Source organism: Amblyomma americanum, chromosome 1 (assembly GCF_052857255.1).
Source record: "Amblyomma americanum isolate KBUSLIRL-KWMA chromosome 1, ASM5285725v1, whole genome shotgun sequence".
In the NCBI taxonomy this organism is placed as follows: domain Eukaryota; kingdom Metazoa; phylum Arthropoda; class Arachnida; order Ixodida; family Ixodidae; genus Amblyomma; species Amblyomma americanum.
In genome coordinates, this window is record NC_135497.1 from 144,947,759 (window position 1) to 144,960,421 (window position 12,663).

Here is a 12,663-nt window from a genome sequence, read left to right on the forward strand (position 1 = left end):
ACCATGTGCTTTTAGCTTTTATCACTGGATGATGCCATATGCAGTTTTTTAAATTTCTTGGATGGTGTGGCAACCACGGGCTGACGCGCAATCGACATTGCGTTTGTGGATCATCATTTCCAGCATCGGGATACATAAAAACAGGTGTATGCACTGATTTAAAAATTCTCTGTAAAAATCTTCTACAGTGTTTCAACAAAGCCATCGGGGAAATGAACCCCTTAGGCACCAAGCTTTCCATTGTGCTGAAAAAAAATTGGGTGGTTAAAATTCAGTGTTTGGTCCCTTTCAAAGAAAAAAAAATTGGTCTCTCTTTTTGTTTAGAGTAGCTGTAATCGTAAAATGCCTGAGATGTGTTATGAATGGTGCTAGCTACATTCTTGAAACAGTTCTCATCCAGTTCATGCCATGCCACACCACATTGCAAGCCACTTCTGCTACTGACCGTGTTGAAGTGCAAAACGAGCCAGAGATTCACGTGCTCATAACTGTGTTCTTGAGTCCATGAGACAGGCTTGTAAGCTTACTATGTCCCTTATTGTGAAATAGAACCTCGTCTTAAGGACTCGTCCCTGCCATACAGCCATAACATCTGCAGCACCACTCTGCATGCTGCGAGCTAGTGTCCCTATATAAGCATATGGAACACTAGTGTACGTGAGTGTGCATGCACCTGACCATACCCTTTCCGCCACCCTCACTTTTTTGCTTTTTTCTTAGTGCGAGATTCCTTTAGCTTCTATTGTAAGCAAACTCGGGTGAATATCGTGAAAGAACATGAAGCCGAACTTGTCTGAAACATTCAGAAATTTTCCATTGTAATGAGGCAACAGAAAAACACATTCACCATTCTCTACAGCCCAAAGCGAGAGCCAAACCAGCGCTTGTGCAAATAGCAGATTTGTTTGCCGGTGCCTCACAACATGCGGCCATGGATGCTTTTTTTTTATTGCCGTCATTATTAATTGTACAATATTACAATAGAACCATCAGTTGTAATAACTGAAAATGAATAAAATTCTAAAATTCCTTGTCTTCAAGGTTTCAATGCGAGGAACCCAGTCAGGTGCCAGATTCGAGCTTGATTATATTGAAAATTCATGCTTAGACCCCTTGGTTCTCATTCAAGCAGCATAAATATGATGGCAGAAAAGAAAAAAAAAAGAAGCTTTATTTCACGCCTGCAGACTGGCTCGCGCTGGCGTCGCAACCACCGTCGACATATCGGCCTGCCGGAGCAACGGGGTCGTCGCATCATGCCAGCAGCTGATTTTGTTCATTCAAGCCAGGATTGAGAGCAGCACAATCGTGGTGCGCGGATGCGCTAGTCACGTCATTTTTTTTTTTTTGTATTTCGCGGGCTTCCTTTGGAGCTTGGAGAAAAGATGCCCGTGTGGCTTTCGTTATCGCAAATAAATGGAATGGGGTTTCTGAAGGTTCTCTCCAACTTAGCTATTCACATTTGCTGTCTAAAGTCGATATTTACGCATTTAGAAAAATTATATCTTAATTGCTAATTAATGAATTGCAAAACAAAAAATTGCATATGGTGCGCAATTCAGCCGGTTGGTAGGTGTATGTAAGCGGTTTCCCTGGCCAACCTCAAATATCTTTTTTTTAACACTCGGCTAAAGTTAGCCTGGACACCCTGTATATACACATTTTGTTAGAAGGCTTGTCTTCTTTTTCCCTTTCTGTAGCGTTCTGGAAACACCTACCTACATGTATAGACAAAATGAGAGAATATGGAGCTAGGTATGCTTAATTGGGACAGACAGCGTTCGAACTGCCGTTTCTGCCGTGGTCACGGGTGCCATCTGTTGCCAATTGAACTTGACCAAATGGCTAACACGCATTGCAGTGGGAACTGGAGCGCACACCTCTCTTGGTGCGCAACCTCGTAAACGCCAGTACAATTCCTTGTAGCAGATATATATCGAAAAATTGGGTATGGGCGGCTGTCGTTGCGTCGCCGCATGGCCCCGTGCCCGGTGGCAGGAGGTCATAGCTGGTACGGTGGACTGGGAACTTTGGCCACTGATAGAACATTGCGGTGGCAGCCTACACAGTAAGGAAAACGAAAATAATCCGCAACGTTTGCTCAATGCAAGTGCGCATTGTAGATGACGGGCGTTGTGAACGACGGCGCCACAGAAACTGAGCGATGTCAGTGCACGTTAAGATCCCCAGGTGGGCGAAATTATTCCGGAGCCCTCCACTACGGCACCTCTTTTGTTCTTCTTTCACTCCCACCTTCTTCCCTTCCCTCACGGCGCGGTTCGGGTGTGCACTGAGACGAGACAAATGAGACAAAAACTGCGCCATTTCCTTTCCTCAAAAACAATTTTCAATTCTCTGCCCACTCGCAAAGCGGTAGGCGTAATTCCGAAACCGAAACTAATTGTTCGACGCCAGCGTCACTGCACGGAGAAGACCACCGCATTTACGCAAAAGAAAACCCGCCGTCGTCTGGTCTTCGAACGCTGCCTGCTGCACTTATCACTAGCAAGAGAAGCGAACTCTGTTCATCGCGCAGATTGTGCGCTGGTAAGCGTCGGAGACAAATTTAAGAATTATACTATGGCAGCTGTTCGGTGCATCGTGCAGAGTGCAGCCCAGCATTCATTTTATTTGAAACGTGGTGCCTTTAAATCCTTGCAGCGATATGCTGGTTCATCGCGATGCTTCACCTTGAGTGCATCATCCAAGGCTGGTACGTCTCTTACCAATAATTCCTACATTATTCGCTGATGCACCTACTCTTGCTTGCTGGTAAACTGCTCCAAACCTGTGTTCCTTTAAGTGATCCTCGCATGTGTTCTTTCTTGTGACGTAAAGTCGCGATGCTTTCCGTGGTTGCCCGGTTGCATATCGCACGCTGTGGCTGTGCCGCGGTAAATACGAATGTATTTATTCGTTTCATGTGCTTTCCTCATATACCTGGTGTCTCTATTCGTTCTTGGCGTAAACAAGCTGCTACGATGCGAGCGAGTACTTCGTAAATCGTACGACGTGCCCTTGGAGACGCAGTGGTGTGATACGGCAAATCAGGCTTTTATCAGCGCGCGGGCCTCTCAGAGAAACCGTTTATCTTTGCGGGTGAAGACACGCGACGTGTGCCGTGACCATGATTCTGCAGTTTTTCTTAAAAGGCAAAAAAAAAAAAAACGTTCTAACGAAACTGCGACTTTTTTCGAACCAGCCTGAATTGTGAATGCTCGGGCCGTTGCTGCAGAAAATTAGTTGCGTGTATATTGCGTAAGATAGGACATCGTGTACCTTGTGAGCATTTTTTTTTCTTTTGAAGTGTTTCTCAAAACTATACAAGGAAAGTTGCACCTTTTCACATTCGCTGCCTTTACAGAGCGAAGATTTTCAGAAAAGCATGAGTGGGTCGTGGTGGATGGAGATGTTGGCACGGTTGGCATTTCACAGCATGCTCAGGTATCAGTACTACAGGTCTATCGTTTATTATGCACACACAGCATTCTAGCACTTTGTGCTGAAATCACAGATGCATGTGGTGATAGCCTCTGGAGGTCGGCAATATCATATATATATATATCTCAGCTAATTCATCCAGGTTACATGCATGGGATCAGGGAGGCGCAGGTAGGGGGAGAGGCTTTGTAGAGGGGGGACCTAACCGGGCTGAATATCGATATTCCCAACGGGGGTCATTACAGCAACCGATACCCTCGGTAAAGAAAATAATTGTGGTTATAATGCTGTAGGAGATTGTAACACTTTTCATCCCTAATCTGGACGAGAATGTGCTGGAGGTGAAATCACCGCAGATCACACAAAAAACCGTGGTAACCCGAGTGTAAAGCAAACAGTGTCTATGACATGCCCTCTGCATCTGTTGTTTTCTTCTCTCCTTATTTTCCTTGAGAATATCTAGAATATCTCAAAGTAGTGCTGGTTTTTGTCTTTGTATCTAGTTTCTTTTAGTGAAAATTTCTTTGTTGCTTCAGACACAGGGTGTCTGGCCCATTGTGAAGCAGCTGCATTAGTCTTTTGCAGCCTCTTGGCCATGGTCTGCTGTGCCTGCCCTGCTACTATATGGGGCAGTGAAAATAGGATGGGAAATTTCAGTTTTGCATGTGGCATATTGCAGCAAGACGGAAAGGTTCATGACTCAATTTCTAATTGTCTTTGCTTCATAAAGTGCAATTGTGCTGCTGTTCAGTCTTGAGCAGTTGGCTGTTTGTAGAAGCCTCAATAATTCCTTGCCTCGACTGAAGATAGAACCATATGCTGCAACTGTTTTGTTTCAAGGAACTTGGACTTATCTGGCCACGAGTTGTGACAAGCTTCAGCACAGGGAAACCATTGTGTGTCCATGTGACATGGTCTGAATGGCCAGTCACACTACTGCATGAGTACTGCGGGTTGTTTAGCCATTGAGAACTTGGGGAAAAGAAAACTGGTTTACTCAAACTTTGCTTTGCTTTTACAGGAAGCACTCGGGGATGTAGTCTACGTTCAGCCCCCAGATATTGGCACAGAACTCACACAGCATGGTTTGTTGTTTCATTTAATGTGCTGTATTTATCCTGTTTGTTCCCTGTTGCGTATCCAGCCAACAGAAGTGTTTCCATGAAATGCTTTTAAGGGGTGGCGCAGAAGTGAGAGTTCGTCACACTATTGCTCCAGTATTTTGTTTCATTAACATGTTTGAACTATGAAAACTTGCAAGAAATACTTCAAGCATCCTGTTTATTTTTGGGAGATACTCCTGTGCCATTGTGTTACTACATGCGTAATACCTACTAATGGCGTATGGTGGTCAAGCGATGAGGACTTGAGAACCAGGGCTGCAACCTAACGAGGCCCGAACAGGCACCTGCCATGACGGCTCATTGACCGTGGCTTAGTGACGGTGGCCGAGCCCAAAGTCGCGGGTGCCATCCTGACTGCAGTGGCTGCATTTTGATCAGAAGGAAATCCATTAATGCCTGTGTACCGAGATTTAAGTGCATGTTAAAAAACCACAGGTGGTTAAATTTTGGAGCTTACCTCTGTTATGCCTCATAGCCTGCATTGTTGTTTTGACATGGTCACATTTAAGAGATAGATGGTTGCAGTCAGCTTTCTGTAGGTCACATAGACAGCCAAAACAAGAGTTGATTATGGCCATTGCAAGTCAGTTATGGTTGTGAAAAAAATGCAAAATAATTAGGACTGGCTCTGTGTATATAAAAAAAAGGCCCTTTCTGTGTAAAGTAGCACACATGGAAGTGTTCTTTGACTGTTTTACGCTTTCAAAGTATTCCTAGCCTTTATCTTGGGAACACAGTGGTATAGTGTTCAGTATCCTAAAGGTAAAAGGCTCATATAGAGGCTGCTTATATCCTGTGTCAAACAGATAAATAGCTTACTCAGATATTTGAACTCTTTTGAAGCAGATTTTTTATCATTTTTTTATTCATGTGTGGAGCCATACCTTCCCTCACCTGAACTCTGATAGTGTTGATTGTGTCATGGCAAGTTTGAACCTTACAAATTTGTGGAAAACAAGAAATGTTAGTGGCCCATTTACAGCATGAAAGTGAGTTTTTTTTTACATGACCAAAAGGCATGTAGAGTTGATGCTAGATGATATGGTAAGAGCCTCTGGAAATAAAATATCACATTATGCGCAAGGAGTGCCTTCTTAGCACAATGAAGCATGCTTCAATCCTGCTGTACCAATTCTTGCATATTATTGTCATGGATGTTTACTTCCACTGTACTACATGTTCCAGGGATTGATACTCAAGTCTGTAGTTGGCTCTTAAGCTTGCTTAGTAATGGCAGTTTCTTGTGGTCTACTGCTATGCTTGTCAACATATGGTTTAGAAAGTGTTCCAAGTGTACTCTGCTCTTTTTTCTTGCAGATGAATGTGGTGCCATCGAGAGTGTAAAGGCAGCCAGTGAGATATATACACCAGTTTCAGGAAAGGTCACAGAGGTCAACAAAGCACTTGAAGACAAACCATCATTAGTAAACAGTTCTTGTTACGATGAAGGTGGGAAACTTGTTCCTACATTCACTACAGTGTGCAAGACTTGAAATAATGCTTGAACAGAGGCTGCTTCTATTTAAAAACTATGTTTAACAAATCTGCTGAGATTGGATATGCTGCTAGCAGATACGTGATAATAGCGGAAGAATGGAACACTCTTTTCTGCATCTTCTGATAATCCAACAGTTCGCTTCCTAATTTGCCTCATGGTGCTGTATAATTTAGCATCCTTGATAAACAATGGCTGTATTTATTTAGAATTGAATAACACAGATCGGGTTGGTTGTTTTCAAAGATTGAAAACTGTGCAAAAAAAACAGAATACAAAGGAAGGGAAGTGTCCCGTCTCCCCTTCCTTTGGCTTCTGTTTTTTGCACCATTTTTTGTCAATTTCATTTGGAAGCATTGCACTTATGAAAAAAAGCTTGACCATTTTGTATGTGGGAGTAGCGAGTATGGAGCACAAAGCTAGTGCACATTCTTGTAAGCTCTGCCTACGCCTGTCAAGGCAAGTGGAATGCAGTGCTATCTGAATGGAAGCTGTCTTGGTCAAAAAAGGTCATATAGCCAAATAAAGTGTAGAAGTGACAACCCGTTTTTGGTTATGTACAGTATCCTGCTGGCTGAGCAAGAACTTGCCAATATCAGTTCCCTTTTGCAAGGCATAACAAAGCATGGGGTCTGGTGGGACTCTCTAGTACAAGGAAAGGTGATGTGTGAAATGCTTTCATGGCTCATTTGAAAGAATGAAATGGCTTCACCTCACTGTTGAAAATGTTACAATATTGTGTTCAGCACTGCAGCTAAAATTACATTGTGGAAGTGCTTCCGAAGTTAGCTGCCCTACTGAACATCCGATGTTCTCATGTGGCTCTGCATGACAAAACCTTTAATCAAGAGGCTAACACAGTTATTTCAAATTGTTACAGGGTGGATATTTAAACTCAAGGTGAAGAACACGGATGAACTGAAGTCTCTGATGGACGAAAAGGCTTACGAAGAATTCCTCAAATCGAGTGCATAAGATGGAAGGGTGCCTCTGTAAATTGTTTGTACCGAATATATAAAACAGACTGCAGACTGTTTCAGAAGTTTTTATTGGACAATTGGTTTTGCTAGTGAAGTATCGCTGAAGGTAAGGGGATTAAATAAACTGTAACACATCAGTGTTTCATCTGGCGTCTTCTATTCATCCAGATGGATTCTGGACTACAACCAAGCAGTAATTCTTATCTGGTGCTATCATAACTTCATGTTTTTTGGTACGCATTCTGAGAAATGTCAGGTCATTTCCAGGTTCCAAATCTCGTAGAGTACTTCGTGCCTGTTCACACAGTCTAGTGACAAGACTAGAGTATTGCAGAGTAGTTGTGTGGTCAAAAGACGTCCTGATGGGTGCTCCTGCAATAAAGAATTGTAGATTAATGCTTTTTGTAGGTGAGGCAGAGTTAAGTGGGAAGTGTTTCAGTAAGAGGCACTGGGCAAGGCTTATTCTATACTTGCTGATTTACAAAGTTTTTACTACCTGAGCAGTAACCCAGATAAATCTGCGTCGGGCGAATTTTCTTTTTTACATATTTCGAAGCAAATAAAGTACATGCTGGATGGATCTTTGCAAGAGTATGACACGTAACCGAAAATACACGCACACTTCCACCTTTATGTATGAAGTAAGGGTGAAGTTTTGTGCGGCTTTCGGCTTCACTTAACGCTAGGGTTTTTCAACAATGGCAACACAGAATACACTGTGTGCAGACGTATCGTCAGTTAAAACGAAGCACAAGGAGCAAATATGCAACTTCCACAAATAGTGTTCATACAAACCTGTCAAGTTCTGGCAGCTTCAATTTGCAATTTTAATGACGAAAACACCTGAGATTTCTCTGAAAGCGATTTTTTCATGTAGTTAAAGCCAAACAAGAAAAGAACACAAACAATGCTCCTCTACGCAACCGTCATTGTACAGTGATATCTTCGACGCGACAATTTCAAATCGCGGCACCAACCTTCCGCTGTGGTGACCACCACACCCACTACTCCTTCTTGGTCCTTCAATTTTTTGAAGATCTCTTCTACTTCGGACTGCAGCAAAAGGAAAGAAGGGCGAAGTACGGCTATAATTTCACGTTTCCTGTAGATGTCAGAAGCCACCACAGTGCACCAGAATCCGTATAAACACATGTCACTTGGGAAATACTCGCCCATCAGTAACCCCATATATAAGATCACAAGGTAGAGCACACAACTTGGACACATCGCATCCAAGACCATTAATGCGGTTGTACACCATTTATAAGCATAATTAATTCGACGGAACAACACTTGCCAGTATACGTAAAGCATTACAGAGAGTTACGGCTGAGTAAAGGTAATCGAAATTCAGTTTCTCTTTGACATTACGCTGCCAACACAACAATCCACGATGAATGCCACATACACAAAGTCTTAACCGTATAAACAGTAATTAGCACTGCACGTTTCATCCACACAAACAAAGAGTAAAATACTGCAGTTTTTAGGAACACAAAAAAAAACACTAGCACTCACCGTCATCACGCTATGAGCTGCGCTACCTGCTTTCCTGTTGCTGCCACAAAGAAAGAAAGGGAAGTTCACAGGCCTGCTCACTGGCTCAAGACGAGCCACAATCGCTACCACGTGAAGATAGGAGAGTTGAAAGATGGGATAGAAAGACAGGATAGGAAAGACGCGCTAAAGACAAGGCCGATACCGGAGGCAGTGCAATACCGGGCCAACCGCTGGTGGGAGTGAAGTATCCTTCAAACTATCCGCCACATTTCCAAAAATAAGTCCAACTTGGACCCGTAACAGATACTCTACGGGTCTGGACGCTCCACTACCCCACCAACTCCACTATTTTTCCGCCAACTCCGCCTTCACTCGACCGCTGGCAACTGGCTTGGATTGAAATGGATTGAACGTTTGACGGTCTTTATTCGTTCCAAAAGTCAACCGGTCAGCTCAATCTTTTAGTTTCTGTTTCGTTTTCTTCGCCTTTCTGTCTTTCTCCCTCTCTCTCGTTTTCTTCGCGGTATTTTCTTTTGTCATTGTCGTCTTTTTTCATGACAGTGCCTACCGGTTGTGCCGTCCACGGCATAAGGAGACAGCAGTCTTCCGGAAAAGACGTTTCAAAAAGAAGGGTCCTTTGCATTTCAATAATGTACGGAGCCTTCTGTGTAGTCCCGTTGCGCTAGCGTCCCTAACGCTGCGCTTTATTGCAGTGCGCGTTCCCGCGCACTGCAATAAAGAATGGGTGGAGGTCTTCACCAGGCACCCGACTTTGCATGCGGCGACCACTTTACCGAATGAGATGCCGACGACCGTTGTTCTGGTTCACACCAGCGCCTCCAACTAAGTGCATGAAGTGCTGTTTCGTAGTGCACCAAATTATGCTTGAATTGGTTTTTATTCATGACGCTTTGGTCCAGTTGACTTCTAACAGCGCTTGTCCTCCGTTTCTCTTTCTGGTCCACAATTTCTCACGCGCTATGCGCATCGATAAAGGCACGCGCTTCAGCATTCGTCTTTCTCGTCAGTCGTTTCTCTCGCGATGTGCACCGCTAAATATGCTAATGGATAGTTTGAAAATTGCTTCGCGTGCTTTTTGTAGGGGAGGTTACAAACGTGTCTGTGCTATGGAGTTAGGTTAAAGCACATCTGGAAGGTTAATTGGCGTTAGCTAAAGCGGTTAACAACACCCATCATCGATGAGACGAGACATCGGCTGCCTGTAACTCGAAATTAGAACTCTTCGAGGGATGGGTGTCAGAATTTCCGCCATCGTTCGCCTTTTCATTACTGTGCGACAGTGGCATAAATCTGGGTAGATCCATGCTAATTTCAGCAGGGTACACGGCTCTCCAGCCCCCCCCCCCCCCCCCCCCCCCCCCCCAATCCACCTAACAAGTCCCAGATGCGGGTGTAGCCCTCTCTTGGGATTTGGGGAGGGTTTGGGCTTTAAAAGCTACCAGCCCTGCTCGAAGGGGAGCTCGCTCCTTAATTGAAAACTGTATGACTCCATATTTATCAGAGCTGTTCGAAGTCTCCTCGCCATGTGTGTAAAACTCTGTGTACCTCGAAGCAAGAACGCCTGTTTATCGGCCGATCCCCGAGAATCGCTAGCATAATCTGCAATAATGAGCTCAGGGTGCGTTAGGACACTACCATCATATAATGCGCTTATCAGGGGAACAGGTTACGCTTCAGCTAAAGCCGCTGTTTTTCCGCAAATTTTTCACCTGCTACTCAGATATTTGTTTCTTGTTGTTTTTCTCGTTTTTTTTCAAGAGCGAAATTTCGTAATTAAAAGCAGACGGACCTGCACACGTCGGACTGAATGAGCACCAGGGCGGACCGGTCATTAAAAATTCATATCGGGCCGCAGTCGGGTTCGGGCCGATCGGTCCGAAGTGACCGCGAATAAGGCCGGGCCCAGTCTAGTTACCGGCCCGTGCAGACCTCTAGCGCCGAGTACTAAGCTATGTTTTGTAGCTTTCCTAGAATCTGAACTCTGCGTTTTGCCGGTTAAACAGTTCACTGGTTGTGCTATTTCTACAGCATATAACCAGCATCGCTTTCTCACTCTGTATTCACAGCCTTCATGTCCTTTTATTTTTTGGTTCATAGGAGGCATGGGCCCGAAATGGTTGAAGGAAAAATTAATTGAAAATTGTTTTTTGGGGAAAGGAAATGGCGCAGTATCTGTCTCACATATCGGCGGCACCTGAACCGCGCCGCAAGGGGAGGGATGAAGGAGGAACTGAGAGAAGAAAGGAATAGGTGCCGTAGTGGAGAGCTCTGGAATAATTTCGACAACCTGGGGATCTTTAACGTGCACTGACATCGCACAGCACGTACACGGGCGCCTTAGCGTTTCGCCTCCATCGAAACGCGGCCACCGCGGTCGGATTCGAACCCGGGAACTCCGAATCAGTAGCCGAGCGCCCTAACCACTGAGCCACCGCGGCGAGTGTGGTTGAAGGGACATTCGCAATTTTCTATTCGGACAGGCAGTTTATAAGAAACTAAAAGTGACGACGGTATACAGTGCTCAAAGTGTTTTACTTATTTCTTTTTTTTAAAATAAAGATGTCCATCTGAAATGAAGTAGGTTTATGCATGCCGCCAAGGCGAGAGTTGCACCTGTTAGCACCTGTCTCGCGCGCTGTTACAACGTTATCCAGGTCCGAACATGAGAAAGACCGCGAAGAAAGCTTTGACGGCTTGCGTGGCGCCAACCCTCAAACGCGCAGGGCTATATGTATCCTTTAACTTTGATCTTTAGCGAACTGGCGAGACGACTGACAAGTACAACCTTTGTCCTTAAAGTTCTGATACTGTGTCGATTAAAAAATGCGTTTAACATTGAAATCATTTCTGCAGCACAACTTGAAATAGTCTCCCTTGCAGTATATATACAGCTTACAACGCTGCTTGAGGTCTTGGAAAAAGTTGGAAAACGCTTCTTTTGGCAGGGCTGTCAGCTTCTTTGTCGCGGCGTCTTGAATGGCTCCACGCTCCCCATCCAGCGACCTTTTAGGGCTCTCTTCACACGAGGAAGCAGGAAAAAACCGCATCGGGAGAGGTCAGGCAAGTATGGCGAATGGGGAAGTACTGTAATGCTGTGCTTGGTGAGAAATTTTGTCACGCTGAGAGCAGTGTGCGGCCTTGCGTTATCGCGGAGAAGGCTCCATTGTCCAGATGCCCATAAGTCAAGGCGACGGCGTCACAGTGCATCACGCATGTGTTGGAGCACGCGGATATAAAACTCCTGATTCACAGCCTGCTGTTGTGGGACGAACTCGTGGTGTATGATACCTCTGGCATCGGAAAAAAACTATCCGCATCGTCTTTGTTTTGGTCTTCTTTCGCCGCACCTTTCTCGACGCCGGAGAGCTTGTGGACCGCCATTCGGCGCTCTGCCTCTTTGAGGATCGTATTGAAAACACCATGTTTCGTCTTCAGCAATGATGCTACCGACAAATGCAGCATCCTTCTCTGCCCCGGAGAGCAAATCAGCATTCAATGATGTCCGCGTGTCCTTCTGGTCCTGTGTGAGGGAGTGCGGCACAAGTCTGGCATTCAGATTTCGTTTCCTCAAGTTCTCACGCAAAATTTGGTGGTGTGTTGTCTTACTAATGTCGAGAGCATCTGATAGCATGCGGACTGTAATGGTGCGGTCTTGCTGTACGATTTCCCTGATCCGAGCCATGTTGTTTTCATTCCGTGAGGTTAAAGGGCGCCCCTGCCTTGTGTCATCTTTCACCGACATTCTCCCTGAAACGAACCTCTTGTGCCACTCGAAAACTCGCGCCCGCGATAATGTCTCGTTGCCGTGAGCGTCACGAAGGAGCTCATACGTCTGCATGGCTGTCTTGCCAAGCTTCACACAGAATTTTATGTTTACACGCTCTTCGAGGTGGACGTCCATCTCTCCACATTCACTCACAGTAGAATGCGCAGACGACTAGTGAAAACGTTTATGATGATGATGTAGCCTTCTCTTTGTAACGGGCGGGCGCCTAACAAGGATGCCCTGGCGGGATATACACACACATAAAAACAATAACCCTATCAAGCGCGAAGCGGCAAATACACGCACAAATACCGACGAAACAGTATCAATGAAAAC

General features: G+C 44.9%; 2 protein-coding genes across 3 annotated transcripts; one reads left to right on the top strand and one right to left on the bottom strand.

The window, feature by feature from the left end:
- Positions 1-2,449: 2,449 nt before the first annotated feature.
- ppl (glycine cleavage system H protein, mitochondrial) lies at positions 2,450-7,185 on the top strand. Its single transcript, XM_077647151.1, has 5 exons — positions 2,450-2,713; positions 3,365-3,444; positions 4,463-4,526; positions 5,883-6,014; positions 6,941-7,185. Exons 1-5 carry the CDS (start codon positions 2,581-2,583, stop codon positions 7,033-7,035), a joined length of 504 nt encoding a protein of 167 aa, XP_077503277.1. The 5' UTR covers positions 2,450-2,580; the 3' UTR covers positions 7,036-7,185.
- LOC144113816 (dynein light chain roadblock-type 2-like) lies at positions 7,090-8,941 on the bottom strand. 2 transcript variants are annotated; one of them, XM_077647153.1, is made up of 4 exons: positions 8,760-8,941; positions 8,559-8,598; positions 8,018-8,093; positions 7,090-7,412 (listed from the first exon to the last, which is right to left on the bottom strand). In XM_077647153.1, the coding sequence occupies exons 2-4, from the start codon at positions 8,562-8,564 to the stop codon at positions 7,201-7,203; spliced, it is 294 nt and encodes a 97-aa protein (XP_077503279.1). In that variant the 5' UTR covers positions 8,565-8,598; positions 8,760-8,941; the 3' UTR covers positions 7,090-7,200. The 2 variants fall into 2 exon arrangements, with proteins under 2 accessions (XP_077503279.1, XP_077503278.1); XM_077647152.1 differs by having other exon boundaries at positions 8,743-8,941.
- Between the last annotated feature and the right edge of the window lie 3,722 nt (positions 8,942-12,663).